This window comes from Trichoderma aggressivum, assembly GCF_033847375.1.
Source record: "Trichoderma aggressivum f. europaeum strain CBS 100526 chromosome Unknown scaffold_054, whole genome shotgun sequence".
NCBI classification, from domain to species: domain Eukaryota; kingdom Fungi; phylum Ascomycota; class Sordariomycetes; order Hypocreales; family Hypocreaceae; genus Trichoderma; species Trichoderma aggressivum.
The window spans coordinates 633-19,543 of record NW_026946420.1 but is presented as its reverse complement, the minus strand read 5'-3'; the positions used below and the strand labels follow the sequence as shown (position 1 = coordinate 19,543).

The 18,911-nt window shown below is 49.0% G+C and overlaps 7 protein-coding genes across 7 annotated transcripts; 2 read left to right on the top strand and 5 right to left on the bottom strand.

Annotated features, from left to right (window-relative positions):
• Nucleotides 1-3,928: 3,928 nt before the first annotated feature.
• On the bottom strand, nt 3,929-4,543 carry Triagg1_9481 (uncharacterized protein; the record flags this gene model as incomplete). The annotated part of the gene is made up of 2 exons (XM_062904443.1): nt 3,929-4,166; nt 4,254-4,543. 2 exons carry the CDS (start codon nt 4,541-4,543, stop codon nt 3,929-3,931), a joined length of 528 nt encoding a protein of 175 aa, XP_062751518.1.
• A 1,079-nt stretch (nt 4,544-5,622) lies between these two features.
• On the bottom strand, nt 5,623-7,220 carry Triagg1_9480 (uncharacterized protein; the record flags this gene model as incomplete). The annotated part of the gene is made up of 2 exons (XM_062904442.1): nt 5,623-6,613; nt 7,009-7,220. The coding sequence occupies 2 exons, from the start codon at nt 7,218-7,220 to the stop codon at nt 5,623-5,625; spliced, it is 1,203 nt and encodes a 400-aa protein (XP_062751517.1).
• A 1,434-nt stretch (nt 7,221-8,654) lies between these two features.
• On the top strand, nt 8,655-11,675 carry Triagg1_9479 (uncharacterized protein; the record flags this gene model as incomplete). The annotated part of the gene is made up of 7 exons (XM_062904441.1): nt 8,655-9,448; nt 9,652-9,978; nt 10,184-10,274; nt 10,345-10,531; nt 10,583-10,592; nt 10,650-10,980; nt 11,049-11,675. The coding sequence occupies 7 exons, from the start codon at nt 8,655-8,657 to the stop codon at nt 11,673-11,675; spliced, it is 2,367 nt and encodes a 788-aa protein (XP_062751516.1).
• Nucleotides 11,676-11,870: 195 nt separating this feature from the next.
• On the bottom strand, nt 11,871-12,245 carry Triagg1_9478 (uncharacterized protein; the record flags this gene model as incomplete). The annotated part of the gene is made up of 2 exons (XM_062904440.1): nt 11,871-12,073; nt 12,128-12,245. The coding sequence occupies 2 exons, from the start codon at nt 12,243-12,245 to the stop codon at nt 11,871-11,873; spliced, it is 321 nt and encodes a 106-aa protein (XP_062751515.1).
• Nucleotides 12,246-12,962: 717 nt separating this feature from the next.
• Triagg1_9477 (uncharacterized protein) lies at nt 12,963-14,505 on the top strand (the record flags this gene model as incomplete). Its single annotated transcript, XM_062904439.1, has 2 exons — nt 12,963-13,177; nt 13,233-14,505. The coding sequence occupies 2 exons, from the start codon at nt 12,963-12,965 to the stop codon at nt 14,503-14,505; spliced, it is 1,488 nt and encodes a 495-aa protein (XP_062751514.1).
• Nucleotides 14,506-15,079: 574 nt separating this feature from the next.
• Nucleotides 15,080-16,476, bottom strand: Triagg1_9476 (uncharacterized protein; the record flags this gene model as incomplete). Its single annotated transcript, XM_062904437.1, has 2 exons — nt 15,080-16,301; nt 16,376-16,476. The coding sequence occupies 2 exons, from the start codon at nt 16,474-16,476 to the stop codon at nt 15,080-15,082; spliced, it is 1,323 nt and encodes a 440-aa protein (XP_062751513.1).
• Nucleotides 16,477-17,307: 831 nt separating this feature from the next.
• Triagg1_9475 (uncharacterized protein) lies at nt 17,308-18,357 on the bottom strand (the record flags this gene model as incomplete). Its single annotated transcript, XM_062904436.1, has 1 exon — nt 17,308-18,357. The coding sequence occupies one exon, from the start codon at nt 18,355-18,357 to the stop codon at nt 17,308-17,310; it is 1,050 nt and encodes a 349-aa protein (XP_062751512.1).
• Nucleotides 18,358-18,911: the final 554 nt, after the last annotated feature.

Below are 18,911 nucleotides of genomic sequence, written 5' to 3'. Positions count from 1 at the left end.
TACAGCCGTTCACCAGGTAAAAGCCGGCCAAGCGGCGACAAGAATCCACTCTGGATGCAGACATTGGGGGTACCGGAGGCAGTGGAGCATTCCAGGAGAGCTACAAGTTGCTGTACTCGTACTTGTACAGCCGGACTATTGATCATTGCTACGATGAGTATCGCGTCGGGTTGTTTACTACAGGTACGTGCATACGAGTACCTACATACGACAAACTACAACTATGTTGATGTTTGGCCATGGAGGCAATACGCTGACGACAGGCATTCCATCGCTGTGACCGATACAAGTTCCACAGGCCAAGCTGTCAGACGTTGACGCTCTTCTCCCATATTGGAGCCGATGAGATGACCAGCTCCCTCTTTCATGCTTTGGAGCCGGAATAACAAATGTTGGCGTACGAGTATTCTTATTATTATTAATAAGGTTCATTTCCGGAAACCGGAAATACGGAGTTAGAGCCGCCAGCCTCTCATAAAGCTGAATGTTCCATCAAAGCACCATTGGTTGCAGCGGCTGGCCGTGACGATCCCATCAATGACAATCTGTTGGATATCCAACTGAAGAGCTTCCGTTATTCTGTGCTTCTAAAGCACGACATTGAAATCAACTGCTATACGCTGGTGTGAAAGATCCGATGAAAGACCTATGGCATCAATCGTGCTCGGGCATGCCCAAAACGGCAATAAGCCAATAAGCCAGCAACACGATGGATCATGGTGTGCAACCGGTGGCGCTGCGGTTGGTCAGGATCGTGGGGCGTTTGGTGCTGGAACGACTCAGCAACTCCGAGCTTTAGTCTTACGGAGCCCCGAGTGCAAGGGTCGTGCTCAGCTGGAGAGATGTCGATGAGAAAGTTACCCATAGCGAATCCGTCGATAAACAGCTTACTCCCCAGACTTTTTTTTGTCTTTGTTTCTCGTCTTCTCGAAGCCAAGCAAACGGCTCCCTCCTCGTTGTGTTCCGGTCCAAGAAGCGGTCGAAACGACCTCAATACATTACCGCTTCTCTATCTCTAGCCCGCATCATGTAGGAGCTGACAGTACATATAATCGATCCACAACTCTCCTTTGATCGGCTACGAACGACATGCGAGTACCTGGAACGCCGGCTCAATCACCGCCTACTCGTATCTTGATTCGCGACATCCCCTCTCTTGTCACTTCTCAACTTGGAAAGGTCACCGGATGTAACACGGCACCACTGATACTTCACGGGACGCGTGCCAATATACATCTTTTGGTATGGGATGAAACAGACCAGCACGGACTTTCAAGCCCGCCTCACGGCTTGGAGGGTGCGGCGCTCGGCGCTCGCTGACTTTTCTTTTTTCGCCCACTTCGTCTTCCTTCAACCGGGGGGTTGCGGCCCGCGCCCCTGCTGGCCACGCCGTCTGGTGTTTGCCCCGTTTCAGTCTGCGCTGATACGACATGCACAAACTGCCATGAGGACAGTGAGACATTCTTCAGCCGCCCCGTGCTTGTCGCAGCAAGACTTGTTGTTTGATTGTCTCATACAAGCACGCAGTGTCTACGGCATACGAGTACGCATCACCATTTAATACGCCCAGCCGTCGTTTGTGGCTCACGAACTCGGCCTCCTCCGAGCTAGTTCAGCATATGGGCCCTTCATCAAGCCGGCGGGCGCGGCACCCGCCGACCCTGGACTTGTAGGTTCCTACAGGCTGAGATTGCCGATCCAAGAACTGAAAATTTCGACGCCTTGGTGGCGAGCCTTGCCTCAGCGGGAAATTGCAATTCTTGGGACTCAGGCCCCCGCCATCCCTCCGCATCAACGTTGAAAACATGCTCAACGGCGAGCTGAGGTGAACCAGCCGTGTTTGCGTGTCATGGTTGAGAACATGTACATGTGCGTATTAACGCGTGGAGTAATGGTCGGGCTCTTCTCACTAGCCTTGGTAATACGCCCTCCACCCGCCGTCAGTTAATATGCAACCAACTTGCTCGCCGGATGACTCCCACTCAAAAGGAGGCGCAATCCGGCACAGCGTTATCCCGCTTGTTACTAATACTAACAAAACTTCACTCGTATACAAGTGGCTCCATTTTGCTCAAGACAGGGAGCACACCAGCTTCTATGCAGGCACTACCTACTACTCGGCAGTTATCATTCCAAGTATGTCTGCGTGACATCAAAGAACCAGACCACAAAGAGCGCTCTTCACTTTATCCGCAATATCGTATCGTTGTCGTACAGAAGGACATCAACTGTCGCCTTTGATAGGCGAAATTCCGACTTACTGCACAGCAGCCCTTCCCATGTCTGGAGCATCTAGATGGAGCAAGGCTTCCGTATCTCATAAATTCTTAATTCCATTCTTAATTCCGTAAACAATCACAATCTCAACCGCAGCAAAGACCCTCTCAAAGATCGACCATACCAGCCCCCACACGGCAGAAACAAGCAGAGAAATGGAATAAACGCTACCCCTGTAATAACACTTCACGAAATACGAGTAACACTTTCTACGGGACAGATACAGAGCATCTATTTGAGATAGTAGTAGTAGTAGTAGCATTTCCAGCATCGCCCTGGCACCTGAGACCGAGTTGATTAGGTACATCCTTGAACCATCCTGCTTGGGTATCAAGTGAACAAGGAGTCAAGACCAGGATTATCAGCACTGAAGCCCCAAATGCCAAGATTAGGCCACATCACCAACCATCACCGAGCAATGCTACTGTACATGCAATGGCTGCGCTCATACTTACACGTGCAAGTACCTCGTCATCTTGCCGTGAAATCCAAGCAGGGGGGCGCAAAAAACACCGCCGCCTATCACTTAACATTATGTATAGTGTAGACCGGCGGTGTTTTTTGCAACCCGCAACCCGCCAAGGTACAGTCAAAAGCAAACAACGGCGCTGCGATCCCTTGCATCTCCCAACCTCTGCTACGATCGTATCTCAATTACTTACGGAGTGGACAAGGCAATCAAATCGTCAAACTCCGCAGCCCCAGTGGATCGAATATTCCGCAGATATGGAGCCATCCAGTAACATGACGCTCATTCCTCACCGCACAACCCATCCGTAGGCCAAGGAGCCGCCCGGAGACATAAAGTAAGAAGACAAACGCAAATCTCCCGAGGGGGGCGAGTGGCTGTTGCGTGTTTTCGGTATTTGCGTTTGTTTTGTGTGATCTAGCATGTGCTTTCAATTCCGTCAGAATTATTCAGACCCTCTTCGGAGTGTTGGTTACCGTTATTATTCAGCTTCCATGATGGGCAACCAACGCTTAGCGATCTACTGTGCGGAACTCCGACATAGCATGACAGTGTGACCCAACTACGGAGTATAGAATTCGTTAAATGTGTTTGTCGTATAATCTTATGGCGCAATCTTTGATTTTTTACGCAACGGGCGGTGTTGGAAGATCCACGGCCAAGTGCCATCACCGTCTGCCTAGCTACGAGCTTGGAGCTGCCATCATGAGAGAACCCAAGGCCCTCGCCCCTTGCTTTGGCTAAACAGGCCGAAACTCATTCTTTGCTTCGTAGTGTTACTATTCATATACATGTGTGGGGTCCTTAAATACTCCAAAAAATGCTGGAGTCAGCAGGACAACGACGCTCCCTTGCATTGCGACTGCATCAAATACTCGGGTATATTCTCAAAATCACTCATGAATAGCCCCCAAAAACACTCCGTATCGTTTGTAACATCCAGCTCAGAGCAAAGTATAAACCACAGAAGTCGAGGAATCTCAACCAATATTTGGAGAGGCAGCAGTCAAGAGGACGCAGATTAGCAATCATATCTACTCACTGTAACCATGACACGTTGTATCCGGAAGTGTATCCGGAAGTGTACCGGCTTAAAGGGGGAACTGCCAAGTCCCCAAATGCGTTTGCTTCAGTATTTGTTATCACGCCTTTTCGTAGAGATAAAGTTCCACGCATTGCGTCTCAGCAAGAACGGGCAGTGGCAACGTCTGCCTGTGTAACTCCGTCCACCCCTGATCTGATAAGAGGCCAAACAGCGCGTCCCCCGAAGCGTGCCGCGGCCGCCGGCGGCCGCGGCTTTGTCTCCAGAAAGACTTTTGTAGACTGCGGCTGCTCGCCGGTCACTGCCTTGTTGAACTCGTGCAACGCGGACAGCGTGCCGACCAGAGCGGGAAGCATGTCCACGTTGTAAGTGCGGTCGCTGAGTAGGACAAGGTCTCAGCAGTGACTTTGTGCTTCCGGGCCAAACACTCCTTCTCAGCCTTGCTCCCAATCGTGATTTCCATACAGAAGCTTTATAGGAGGAGCAGTGTTGGACTTGTACTCCTGCCGGGCCCGAAGAAGCCAGGACATGTTTGATCTACTCCGACGTTCTGCTTCCTCCAAGTCAGCCATGAGAATAGTACATCTACGGTTAGGGGGTGGCCGTGTCCTTGGCAAGACGACAATCCAGCCTCCAATGAGAATTACCACGCCGTATTCTAGTTCTAATGCATTGACAGGTTTTGGCCCGGTGAATACGCCTTTAAAGCTTTCAATCCGGAGAGCTCTGTATCCGTTGGCGTCGGCAACATGCATGATTCGGCAATTGCACACAATGCAAGCACACCAGCATCCCAAATGTGTCTCGCAATGCTCTCACCAATCTTCTCTCCAAACTCAACGTAGAAATCCTGCTCGGAGGTGCCGGGTAGTGATAGTCTTCTTGTAGAACCCTCAACATCAGCCTCATCATGGTGGCTCAGAGTGATCCAGACTAGCACCCCTTACCCAGCCGGCTCCTCTTTTGATACAACCGTAGTGGCAAGAATATCACGTATGACAAGCACAGAATATTTCTCTGTGCTAATAGTACATACGTCGACCTTGCATTTTGCCTTTAGTGCTTGTTACACAGCTGCAGAAATGTTGACAGAAGGCTTTGCAACGCGCGTCCCAGATCACCAATGTACATAGGGATTTCGCTGTTTCCGGCAACCGACTTAATGGGGTGTACTTTTTAGATCCTCAGCCAGTGTCTATGTCGGGATAAATTGTCAAGCCAATTGGTCCGTATGGATGTAGAAATGAGTCTCCCGGATCTGTAGTTATTGCGAGGACGAGATCTAGCGTGCGTTTCTTTCCAGAGTGAGATTGAGCCGAGCATTTGAGCAGTCGTATGTATTGCATCAAGTGCCTTACTATTTGTTTCGAGTATCGATTATCTCTATCTCTTGGCACTAGAGCGCACTCTACTGACAATTAACAGATATAGGGTATGTATGTCGATATGTATCAAGTAGTAGATAACTCTTGTCGCCTTTGACGGAATCTTATTATTTGCTTAGTCACTTAACAGTTACTACAATCATGAATTTAGAAGGGCGTAACACATACTTGGGTATATTGAAATAGATTCGCAAGAGGGTATGTAATATTAAGAAAGAAACCGTTCGAGATACAAAAGTTATGCCCAACAATAATACCTCTGAACACTAAGAATGTATGCTCGCCTGAAATCCTCTGTAGTTTTGTGCCCGAATTAGAACAAATAGTGATCTTGTTCAAGATCAACAGGCAACAGAATGAGGCAAATATCTGCACAAGTACAGAGCGAAATGATCGTTCTATCTCTATGTAACCCGTATTATGAATAAAAAACCGCCCGCAATGCGATATCAGTAGAAACGATCTATCATAAAGCAAAGGATAACGAAGTAGGAGGAAGGAAAGGGTATGTCATCAAGAAAGATAAGAGGGAATTTTGATACATCCACAAAAGTGCACACAGAATCCTGCTGTCTGTGTGTGTCAAGTCCAAAAAAAAAAGGTTCCCAAGTGTCCTCTTCCTCCTCCTCCTCCTCCTCCCCTCCTTCCTTTTCCTCCTCTTCCTTTTCCTCTTCTTCTATATCCATGGGCTCTAAATGACTCTGAATGGCATGTTTCGCCAAGCTAGGCAGCTCGAACTCATCCCCATCTATTGAATCATCTTCCTCGCCCTCTTTCTCTTCCCCTTTAGATTCATGTTGGTCCATGAAGCCATTAAAATTCCGAGGAGTAGGAGAAAATGGCGAGAAATGAGCCAGCCTAGCCGGAGTCTCTGCACCCGGATATTCGAGAAGGAGAGCTCCATCATCAACTATTTCAGGTTCGCGTGGCGTCATCCATTGTTTCAATCTGCTCACTTTACCCATTTCTTCGCTCGACTTCTTACCCGATGACGTTGGCAAGGCCGTTTCGAAGACTGGCTGTTGTTTCAATAAACCTTCCTGGATTGGGAATATAGTAGCTGCCTGTTGACCATTGTTAGAAGTCCTAAACGAAACCTGTTGACCACTAAACCCTTCTCGCCACCGCTGCAACTCTTGCGCAATTGCTTCATTCCTTCGACGCTGCGGCTGGCGGAGGGAGGTACGGACAGGGGGGTGAATGGCTGTTTCTCCTTTTCTCAGGACAGATGATGATTGAGTGCCGGCGGCGCGGACAATGGGATTGGAATTATTTCTTAAATCTTGTCTAATGACGCTGTTGCCCCGTGTTTTCGATGTAGGTAAATGGGATTGTAGGTATTCTACTTCTTTCTGTTCCTCTATGTGCTCTTCGTAGTTGGGTAGTGATTTGAGGGCGAGCAGAAGTAAGTGCTCTGCGACATGGCCGGCCCTACTGCCACTGAATTCGTTATTACCACATTACGGACAAGGTTTGGGCATAGAAGTCGATGGTCGCGCAATTCTGGTGGCCAGGACATTGAGTTGCGCATCTGTAAATTTATCAGGATGAACAGCTTTCATGTGGTCAATATATTCGCTCTTGGTGATGCTCTGGAATTCTACGTGCGATTCAGAAACGCAACGCCATCGCATATAATGTGAGGACATATGATTGAGCCATGCACCGTGATGGCTATACACTTCTTCGGGTGAGTCGCAGCCTTCAAAGAGGCAGACATATGGATCGATATCATTCTTAACATGTAACCTGCGGGGATTCTTAGCACCTAGACATGACGAATTGGGGTTGATTGGAGTGCTGTGGTGGGAAAACGTTGCTGATATTAGACTTACTTCCACTTGCTCTCATCAACGACATCCCGGGCTGGTAAACTTAAGCAACATAAAGGACAATCGATTTCCCCTGCAGCCTCCAAAATTTCATTCCAGTCTTTTTCTAAATTTTCCTTGTATTTTTTGACTACTTCTAGATCAGAATTCTCGGTTTCTTGGTTGAGGTTGTATTCTTCTTGCCGCTGTTTCTTCAACATGTCGTATTTTCGCATAATGTTATCGCAAGGGGCGAGTGGAAATGGGACGTTCCCATAGTCACCTATCACAGCACTCCCAAACGTGAAAGCTCTAGATGGCGCTGCAGCTTTTTGTAAACGTGTAGAAAGAAGCGTCGTCGTTATTTGTGTTGCAGACTATGTAATACCTTGAGGGATGTCTGCTGCTGTAGACGTAGTATCCGCTTCAGGTCGATTCGCTTCATCGCGGACAAGTAATTGCGATTCTTCCACGGGATTTGACGGGTTTGCAGTTCTATAAAGAGTTGTACCACGGAAAAATGTCCGATAGAGAATTTTTTTAAGTCGCAAAATCATGGTGTTGACGAGGCGTTGTTGGATGATACAACTTACTCTAGGAAATTGGTTACGTATATGCCAAGCAAAGTCGTCTTTTAAAAAAGGTTCCAAGTCGTGTCCCTCGTTGTCTTTAATCTCAAAATTCGTGATAGCGTTGAGATCTTGAGTCTCTCTGCCTATTCTGCGGATGATGCCTGAGAACTTGTGAAGGAGCGCAATTTGTTTCGTAATGGTTTGAAGAGCTGAACTGAAGTCTGCATTCACATCAGGCAATGGCCTATCTAATGCCACTGGACTGGATGTGTCAAGTATCAGAGTGCCTAAAATAGTCATTCTCAGTACCTCTATTCCTTATTTGTGAAAATATGGTGACAATGATTCGTTAGAGATACACTTACAATTCTGAACGCTGTAGTCCAATGCTTCCACAACTCCGATAATGGCATCTTGGGTATCAAATGACCCTCTCAAACGGTAATCTAAAGATTCTCGACCTAGAGTAAAAACCTGAAAGCAAGCAGCCCAGAGAGAGAATTTTGCGAGCTGGTTTTCCACCAAGGCCAACTCCCGAGCATGAACATATGCTGCTTTAGCGAGGCATTGCTGGAAAGATCCAAGGCACTGGGTGGCACAATTAGAAATATCCAACTTTATTGGTTCCGGATCTGATGAAGTCATATTTGACCTGATTTTGGGGTCCAGCTCTTTTCAAAGTGAGGAGCCGCGTTGCGAGTGCTCCGGCTAGAGCAACGTGCGTTCGAGTACGGCCTCGCGGTGATATCAACCCCGCCCAAGTTCTGCAATGTTGCACACGGGTATCTGTCTTGAGTAAAGGTACTATACGACCGGACACTTATGTAGCAAAGTCTAGGTATAGAGACAAGTGTCCGATATTGTTCACGTAGCACATTGTTGAACCTCCCCCGCACGTGTTTCGATGCTTCACGGACAAACATCAAGAAATGAGAAACTTGCTTTATTACAAACTTTGACATAGATCCAAATGGGCACAAGTACCATATCATATAAAGGATCCGGATAGGGTCCCCTAGAGGCGAGATGACTTCATCCTTTGTGGCTGCTAACACTCCTAGTAGTCTTCAATTGTTGATTACAGCATCTGAAACAATCATGAGTGCTGCTAAGATTCTGTGGAAGGAGGAAATACATGGCGAGCTTAAGCTATTTTACGCGAGCGTCAAAGCCCTCTGTTTTATCGTGAACTTCCATTGGAAGCACGTCAGCGAGGTGGTGAATGGAAATGACGCGTATCTCATCCATGTAACTTTGGGTCACTTGGAATCCGCAATTGCGTTCGAAGCTCTGGATTCGCCCTTCCATGAAGCATTTACAAGCGCTCCACGGTATGAGAAATTGCGCATTTTCAATGAACATTGGGAAAGGCTTCAGAAACTGGGCGACTATGATATGACCCTCCGATATGCCAGATCATGTATGAAATTCGGAACCAATGAGGAAGAACGCAACCAGTTCATCAGATTGTTGGACTGGTGTGAAGAGAGACTTCGACTACGGTACCCTGAGAACCATTCTGACCTGGCACACGAAGAGCTTTCTACCAACGCGGTTGGTTCAGCATCTATCGCCGTATGGAGCGCAGCGCAGTCCATTTTCAAGGCTTTTGTGGCCTGTAGCAACTGCGAATGCATACCTGCCCACGACATCGGGGTCCGGCTTCGTTTAGGTACATATTTGCAGCATACTCTATGCAAAGAGGAAGATACAGACGACTGCCTCAACTTCGACATATTCCTTTCTATGAAACAGGGGTGGAAGGAGGCTCGTGTATTCATGGTGAAAGAGATACCAGAGAGTGCTGTGCAAATTCAAACCAACAACCCAACAGAGCAACCCGGAAGAGAGAAAAAGGCGACCAAGATAAGACAAATGAGGCTAAAACAACTGTGTGTGCCGATTGAGCGCTCAAACCTGCGGCTCATCGACTTAAGCTCAAAGTCGCGGGCGATCAGATATTTAAACTACAATCCGAGAGAAGCACATTCCTAGTCGATAGAGCAAAGAGCCCTGTGACGCTGGAGCAGTTTCTTAGGAACGGATCGCATCCTTTTACTGAGAGAACAAAACGTATTCTAACTGTGATGCTCAGCTATGCTGTGCTTTATCTACACGATACTCCGTGGATACAACCTACATGGAGCTCTTCGCACGTCTTATTTCTTCCCACAACTTCTTCGTCCGTTCCTTTACAACCATTCATCCAAACCCCTCTGGCGAGTCACTACAACTCTAGCCAGATTTCCTGCATCGACCCGGATGAACTTGACCCTGATGATCCAGTACACCACTGCCCACTTCTAGTCACACTAGCAGTGATGCTTATGGAACTGTACTTTGCTGTGCCCTTCGATATTTTGGCCAAGCAGTATGGTTTGGACATCGCAGGGGATAATCAATCACCAATCTCTACATTGAGGTATCTTGATGTTAGTCTAGTCTTTGAAGCATGTAAAGGTGAAATCCCCGAAGATTACCAATTTCATTACGCTGTGGAGAAATGCCTGGATCCCACTATCTGGGAAGATGAAGATGGAAAAAAAACTGGACAATCAAGCATTGGCATTGAAGATTTATCAAGAAGTCGTCAAGCCATTAGAGACTGAACTAAGTCAAGCTTTTAGCTCAATCTCTCGCGACAATCTTGACGAGTTTGCAAAGACCATCGACATTGCAAATTGGGACCAAAGTATACAACAGCAAGCTCGAAATGAGGTACTAGAGGGCCACACACAGGATGTCCAACAAAATCGTCATGGTAAGCGACCTAGATCTATGTCACCAGGTTATCCACCACGATCTTCTGCGGGCGAATTTTCTGGCCAATACTCCGACAATTGTCAACATGTCTGTCCATGTTGTGCTACTAGATCTCTACGCAATGCCTCTCGAGCAACGACGACAGATGACGAATGCCGAGCTTCTCGATTTTTTGATGACGAAACCATTTCTGAGGCACATACCAAGGAATCGTAAGTAATGAAGACATGGTCACAAAATCTTCATGTCTGCTGCATATTAAGACATTCTTCAGTAAAATAGATTTTCGGGTTCTCGTGAAGAGATTTGCTAACGCATGTTGCCCACCAGGCGCTCAAACTATCATTTGTGGAAATTTCGATATCTTGACGTCTACGGCAAATTCATTCCCCAGAGTTCAATTCTACCCAACATCAAAATTGCGATTCTTGACACGGGTGTTGACGTACAACATCCATATATTGATGCACGCTTCGAGAATATTCAAGGCAGATATAACTGGCTCAGCGAGGATGGGCCCGCAAACGTGCGTGTGGTTACGGATATGAGCGGCCATGGCACGTTCGCGGCGAGTCTGATTCTGGATTACGCACCTGATGCCCAACTTTTTGTTGCCAAAATAGCTGAAAAGGAACTATTGAAGTCCAACGTGATTGCCAAGGTAAGCCTTCGATTCCAGATACTGTTGACATTCGCCATGAGCGAGCCCTGTTCTAAACCGTACCTTAGGCCATTAATTATGCAGTCTCTACTTGGGAAGTGGACGTCATCTCAATGTCATTTGGATTTCCCACATGTAACATGGATGATTACCACGAACTTGAAGATGCTCTTGCAAATGCTCATGCGAAACGTGTATTGCTTTTTGCCGCAGCTTCGAATAGCGGAGGGAAGCTGGGCCGCGCATATCCAGCTCGCGATCAGAATGTCATTGCCATTCATGCGACAGATACATATGGTAATCGATCGCCGTTTAGCCCTACAGCGTTGTCTCACGATATCAACTTGGCGACGGTCGGCGAAGCCATTGAGTCGGCGTGGCCAGTGTATCTATTGGATAACTCCAGTTCCAAGGCCCTTAGATGTAAATCTGGCACATCGTTTGCGACTGCTATAGCAGCCGGGATTGCGGCTTTCCTCTTGCTATATGCAAAGATACATTTACCAGATAAAGCTGACGCGTTGAAGAGTCGGCGGAGGATGCAAGCGTTGTTGAAGCGAGTGGCCGAGAAAGAGGCGGGACAGACGGCGAGAGATGGTTATCATTTCATCGATTTGAGCTTGTATGCAGACAGTTTGTTTGGCAAGAGTAAAGAGTTTATTGACGAGACGATTCGGGATGTCTTGAATACATAATATGTATTTGAAACTGAAGGAGACACTGCATATTGAGTGGCGTTACGACCGACTTTGATGATAAATGCAATCAAAATGCAAGATATCAAATACAAATTGTCATACATGAGAGGTAATGAGTCTAATGCCTTACTGAATCTCATATTATCCGTCTATGTCTAGGCTCTATGGCTGGATCTACGCCCTCGCCCTCGTCTAATCGACCTCGTCCGCCCACTTCGCGGGGGCTACAAACGCCCCGTCCGGACCCAAAGTTCCCGAAACAAATCTTGATTCATAGTCAGTGATGGCGCTTGAGAAAGGGGGTTGGATAACATGCTTGGTATGACTTCCTCTCGCAGCAAGCTGGCCCTTGCTATTGTAAAACTGTACGGTTGTGTACGCGAGCGTCTTTCCGACTATTTTAAATAATCAGTATCAAATCACCATTCAATTTGTCGGTCATAACGTACTCTTTTCACATATAGCCGTTCCCTTGAGGATATCGCCCGGTCGGCCTCCGGGGCTGAGATAGGTCACTGAGCGAACGAGGTCAATGATGTGAGCACTTGCGGCTAGAGAAGAGAGCATGTCCTTACCGTTCAAGTCGGTCGATACGCCAGTTGCGAACCGTCCAGTGGAAGCAACTGCCAGGGACCCCCCGAGATCGACGAGACTAGCTATAGTTCCTCCATGTATCGTTTGGAGTCGGTTCTAAATGGAGAGGTTAGTGAGGTTGCTTGACAGATACAGCGGGGCCAACTTAAAGTGTGGTCTTTATGGATGTCAACTTCAAAGTCAACTCTACCCTCAGAGGCATCTATCAACCGAAACTAGAGCGCCTTGTGAGCACCAACTGAGCTTTGCTGGCCAATCTGGGATACTCTTGCATACTCGGTTGTGTAGGAGTCTTATATCCCGTTGTTAGTGGCTTTGCCTCGGTAAATGGCCCTCGTGAGAGTTTGTGCTCATACCTGGGCTCCAGACCCGATTCGGCCATGAAGGACCGCATGACGGCCTTTGTAAAATGGAAAGGAGAAAGCTTTTTCGTCATGATTTCCCTCGAACTGATTCAATTGATCGATTATCTCTACACGTTGGTCCTGGGAACTGAGATGGGCGCAACTGCTCGATAGGCGACGCTATCCGCTATCGCTCCGGTTACCCGATAATGCGCCGAGAAGGTGTGACGTAATCTTCACGCGCCGCGCTTCAAGATGGTGAACTTCTAAAGATGGAATCGTGAGGCAGCAGCGTCAAACATCATAACCGCCTTTTGACGGCTCACGGCCCTCGCATCCGCCCAACATGTCTATAAATCCCTCCCTTCACCTCGCCGAATATCTGGAGAGGCTGCCTGGTACGACATTCAAGAAATTGTACCAGCAGCCCTCGACAACGTTTGCCATCTTCCGGCGCATGCTGCCTCACCTGGCCAAAACATTCGTCATGAGAATGCTTTTCCTTCCTCACCCGATGACGCTCACAGACCTGGACGCTTGGGTGAAGCCGGAAGCCAAACGGTTCGATATGCACTGCTCTTGTGGCGGCATCGCGCAGCGTCTAATAGTGGCACAGGAAGAAAGACCAGTCCCTCTCCATCCTGCGAAGCCTTCACATTGTCCAGATATCAGCCCCGTCAAAAGATAAACCGCAGGAGATTCAGCTCATGTCAAACTTCAAGAAATCTCTACGACTAGCCCTCACCGGAGGCGGAAACCACAATTCCTTTGGTGTGCCTTCCTCGCTACTCATACCGCCCGAAATCGACTTGGCGTTCCTCGATCGATACGCGCGCAAGAAGTGGGAGGACGTGCTGCACTTTGTTGTATCTAGTGTCGGTTACAAGAGCAGCTTAGGAGACGGCTCGGGGCCCAACAAGGGCGTCAAGGAGCTTCTCATTGCAGGGCGGTTGGTCGACCGGCGGCCGAACGGGAGCTTGGGCATCACGCAGGCGGGCTTCACCTTTTTACTGCAGGAGGCAAACGCGCAAGTGTGGACACTGCTTTTGCTATGGCTGGAGGTTCTGGGCAATAACAAGAGCTCAGGGCTGGATCCCGTCGACATGCTTTCGTTCCTGTTCATGCTGGCGAGCTTGGAGCTGGGGCGAGCCTACGATACGAATGCGCTGACTGAAGAGCGACGGAATATGCTTCCTTCTCTCGTTGATTTCGGCCTCATCTACATCCCCCAACATAAGCGCTCCATGTTCTTCCCAACCCGGCTGGCAACAACCCTTACCAGCGGAGGAAACAGTCTACGGACAATCAGCGAGGGCGTCACAGCCGCTACTCAGTCCGCCCAGACCTCGCAGCAGTCCCTCGGCCCTCTGGGTGGCGGCGGCGGCGGCGGCGGCGAACAGGCTGGAAGCGTTGTTATTGAGACCAACTACCGTCTCTATGCCTACACCCAATCTGCTCTCCAAATCGCAGTCCTCGCCCTCTTCGCCAAGCTCAACATGCGGTTCCCCGACATGGTGGCCGGCCGTCTCTCCCGCGCGTCGATCCGCCAGGCCATCAACTTTGGCATCACCGCCGACCAAATCATATCCTACCTAGCCGCCCACGCCCACGAGCAGATGCACCGCACCGCCGCGTTGACCAACAAGCCCGTCTTGCCCCCCACCGTCGTCGACCAGATCCGCTTGTGGCAGCTCGAAAACGAGCGCATGAAGACGACGAGCGGATTCCTGTTTCGCGACTTCACCGATGACAAGGATTATCTTGATACCGCGCGTTTCTCTGAAGAAATTGGCGTGCTGGTGTGGAAGAACGACCATGCGCGCATGTTCTTTGCCAATAAGCACGAGCAAATCAAGGATTTTTTGAAGACGAGGAAGAGAGCGGAATGAGCCTTTCCGTTTTTCCTTTCTCTATTTGTTATTACGGAATTTCTCTGCCTTTTCCCCATTTATCACCGACTGGCAGAGGCGATTAATAAACATGTTGTGAATTGGCGTTTGGCGCGTGGAAATATGAAAAGCATAGGTGGAAGCAAAACATAAATCATTCGGAGCTCCCAGATGGGTGCTATTACAAACATCAGCATAGATACGAAAAAGTCAGTCAAATGAATCAAACATTTCATATTAGAGTACCTCGAGACTTTTCTATACAGTAGTTCCACATCATTTGCCATACCCTCGTGACTCTCGTATCTCTCCAATTCAAGCAACAGCAGCTTCATTCAAACCATTAGACGCAATATTTTTCCATGTATACATTCCAGGGCCCCATTTCCAGTTCCATTCCAACATGCTTCCAAAGCCATTAGTATATCCCAGGCTCATTATCCCAAGGCTTCATTGGGTGGACAAGGAGAAAAAAAAAGAAACATCGCCAAGAAGAACAAAACCAGTTGGGCGGTGAGCCACACTTTGATTAAACGCAACACAAGCAATCGAGACACGAAATTAGGACGATTTCTCACGACATTGTGAGACGGTTTCCCCGGGATGACCGAGAAAGGCTTCCAGATAGAAAGCTCTTGCTCTTATTTTCATGAGTATAAGAGCCGTGCCGCAATCCGGTCAAGCTGCGCCTCTCGCTCTTTCTGATGGCCGAGCTACCGAAAATCTTTGCCATGAAGCCTTTCTCTTCCATGGAGCCACCTTCTGGAAGTAGACAGGGTCGGCCATTTCGACGAGCGTAGGCTTGCTGCCAGGCATGCAGGGAGCGCCGTGCTTCGAGTGTGATGCAAAGTGAATCAAGATAATCGAATACGCGGCGGCAACGTGTATCTTCCTCAGTGACAGATGGAGTATTAGATGAGGTCATGAGAGTTCTCAGAGCTGAAGTAGTGGTTGAAGTAGGGAGATGAGATGTGCGCTGATAGAAGCTGCTATAAGGAGTTTTCGCCTGGGCTGAAGACGAGCCGGCCAGAGATTGGCGAGATTCACGGGCATCTGCGGCGAGGTTTTCAGATGAAAATCGGTCGTGAAGGGCCATAAACCGACCAGACCAGTAGGCGGATGATTGTGCGTTGCTAATCCGAATAGATGGAGACTCGGAGGAGCAACTTTGGACGGACTTGGCCAGCGATATCGTAGATGGCTGCATGAGGTTTAATTTTGAAAGCTGGGGAGGAGTTGTAGCTTTTGCAGTAGAAGATGGAGATATTTTGGCAGATGTGCCGCTAAAAGCAGAAGTATTGATGGAGCGAGCAGCCAACGACGGCCGAGAAATAGATGTTTTCAAGTCCTGGAGGGCACTCATAGTTCGAGACTTTGGAAGTTTATTGACCAATCGTGGTGTTGGCGGATCTAAAGGGGAAAATCCATCAGATGTGGGAGGAATATTCTCATCCTGCTCGGCGACAATTGACACTGACAGCGGCGTAGTCGTCGATGCTATTTTAAAAGATGGCTTCGGTATGGATGAGGTGGAGGATAGCAGGCTTCTGCGTAGCTTCTTTGAAGATGTTGGATCAGGGCCGGCTTTGATGGTTGGCTTGGCAGCGATGTCAAAGCTTTCGACGGTAGGGCTGCTTTGTAAATACCCGTCACTGTCAAAGCTGTCCGAGATGCACCTCAAATTTTGCGCTCGCAAACGGCTGTGGTTTTCGAGAGTCGAGCCAGAGCTGTCTGTTTCGCAGTCTTTGATGGCATCAACAATGACAAGCCTCTCGCTTCGGATAAGATCGGCACCTCTGGAGTTTTTGACAGGACCTATGGGCGCAGAGATGAGGGGCCGTCTATTTTTCCCTCGTCCTCGCATTTTTACTCAACTTGGAGGCAACGGTTGTCAAAGATGACGTGCTTGATGTGGTTGAACGATTGCGGTGCAAAGGAGATTACTGGTGCGAACTCTGGAGGCGAGAGCATTGAGTGGCGATGATTGAGAAACGAGCTGTGAGCAAGGTGTCTGTGTCGATTATGATCTAGTTTCTTCGGAAACCATTCCAACTTCTTAAAGAGATTCTTAGATAATGGCAGCGGACAGCCGTTGTTTGGATAGGCAGCGAGTATCGGGAGGGGATCGCCCTTGCTCATGCAAGACGCCGATGATGAACTGCAGGATAGATAAGACTTCAAAGAGAAAAGCGAAGGCCGACGGTGAGATGGCCTCGAGAAACTGCCAGTGTCATATCATCAAAGACTCTCACGATAGATGGTGATTCGCGGTCAACATCAGATCGTTTGCTTCTTGGGCAACGCAGCAAACAACGAGGGGAGGAGGCAGAAGCCCACAGCAGGAAAAGAAGAAAAGACCACAAAGGACGCGCTTTGTTCCAAAACGTGTCGTGTTTTTAGACAAACTTGCGTGTGGTAAAGTGATGCAGAGAGAAAAAAAAATACACAACAACTGACAGCAGAGTGATGGACACCTTTGTCAGGTGCCAGGCAGAACCCACCTTCCCACTGGCAGAATCCTCGGTTGCGCAGTTATTCCGCAAAGCAGACGCATCTAATACTTGATCGGTTTATTTCGAGCATTAATTTTGAATATTGGAGGTATCAAGAGCCCCAAGATATCCCATCTCTCCCTCTGCCCTATATGTCGAAGCTTTACTGTTGACCATCTTTCACCATCTATTGCTTCCACCTTGTACCTTCGCGCTTGCTCATATGCCTCAGCTCCGTGTCGTCGTTTGTGCCAGTGTATTTCCCCAAATCCATCCGAATTCAACCCAACAAAGAGAAAGCGGCCCGGCTTTATTCGTCCCAGCCGTCGACCCTGAAGCGAAAAGCAACGTCTCCTTCCCCTCGAGGAATCTCGTTCCCATTGGCATCCCAGAGAGCACGTTCGACATAAGTCACGTTGCCGTCATTGTCGACCAACAGAACCGTCTGTCTCTGTGTTCCGTACATGCCCTCCTCGAAGCCAATGGACGGATGGGGGCTTGGGCTCGGGGTGACATCCGGCCTTGATTCTGCCTTGAGCTCTTCGACGGCCTTGAGGTCGTCCTTCAGATGCGCCCACAAGATACCTCCTTTTGCAGCGGCCTTTTGCATCTCCTCATGGTTGATGTCGTCACCGATTGGCGGTACGAAGATGGTATGCCTCAACAGGTTCATGTACTCTTGCAAGCTCGATCCCGCAGGTCGCTCCGGCAAGGATTCTGTGTCGAGAATGGAGAACAGACCTGCGACCAGGTCGTCTTCGGATGCGTTCTTTGCTGCGGCTTCCAGAATCACTTCCTTCAAGAGCCGTTTTCCTGTCGTCACCTTGGGCCACTCGTTGGGGTCGTTGTAAACAGTGTTGCTGAGACCCCAGACGCCATCTGGTTCCAGTCCGACTATCGGAACGTCGCTCACATCGGCGGCCCTATTGCTCACAATTGCGATGCCTTCGTTGTTGCGCCTCAGCTTGCCGCACACCATAGAAAAGCCCCCTACGCCTTTAACGCCGCCGTCTTTGACCAGCTCATCCACGCCCTTCTTTATACCCTCATCGGGAAGTCCTCCGAGCCACATGTTGACCATGCGGCCTCGGCTTTTGATGCCGTGTATCGGGTGTTCAGCGTCATCGTTGACCAGTTCCCGGTAGTTGGTCAGCACAGCTAAGCTTCCGGTCTTTGTTATGCCGAGCCAAGTGCCTTTTGCCGCCCTCTGGAGGTCTCGCGATGAGAGAACCTCGCCGCCCGACTCTGGATGCGTCCACCAGTGCGGCCGCGACGTGGGCCTCAGGATGAACTCATCGCGATTGTCAATGAGAATGAGCGAATAGCCGGGATGAGCCGTTGTGAAGAGCACGATACACATTGTGGTGAGTTTGCGTTGCTGGATATGAACTTGTACAGGATGTTGTTCGTTGGTGTGGATGGACACGCTGAAGCTCGAGCGAGTGCCGTTTCACTACCTTATTATAAGGGCGAAGCCAATACAGTGAGCCGACGTCGGCGCCACAAGAATGAGGCTTGTTGAACAACGCACAAGACAAGAAGCCTGATACGAGCGCCTCCTTCAATCACAGACGCTTCGGGATATCGCCAAGCCCAGGGATTGGTGCCAGCACATGCCACTTCAAACATCATAAGGTCAAGTGCAGTGATGCAAGGCGTGGGCTGATGGAGCTGCGGAACCCGCCACCAACCGGCTTACACACAAGCCCCGCTGGTACGATTGCCGAGCCAATGCGCCGATGGGCCGTGAGATCGGCTATGAGGAAGCTTTGCCATGAGCCCGTTTTATAGTCTTATATTCCGATGTGTGCCTACGAAAATGCTTAGGAGCCGTAAAGTAAAGATTGGGCGACGTTCTTGGCCAATACAATCCCCCCGGCGTCGATGCCAGCGTTCTTACGCGTGGAGACGAGA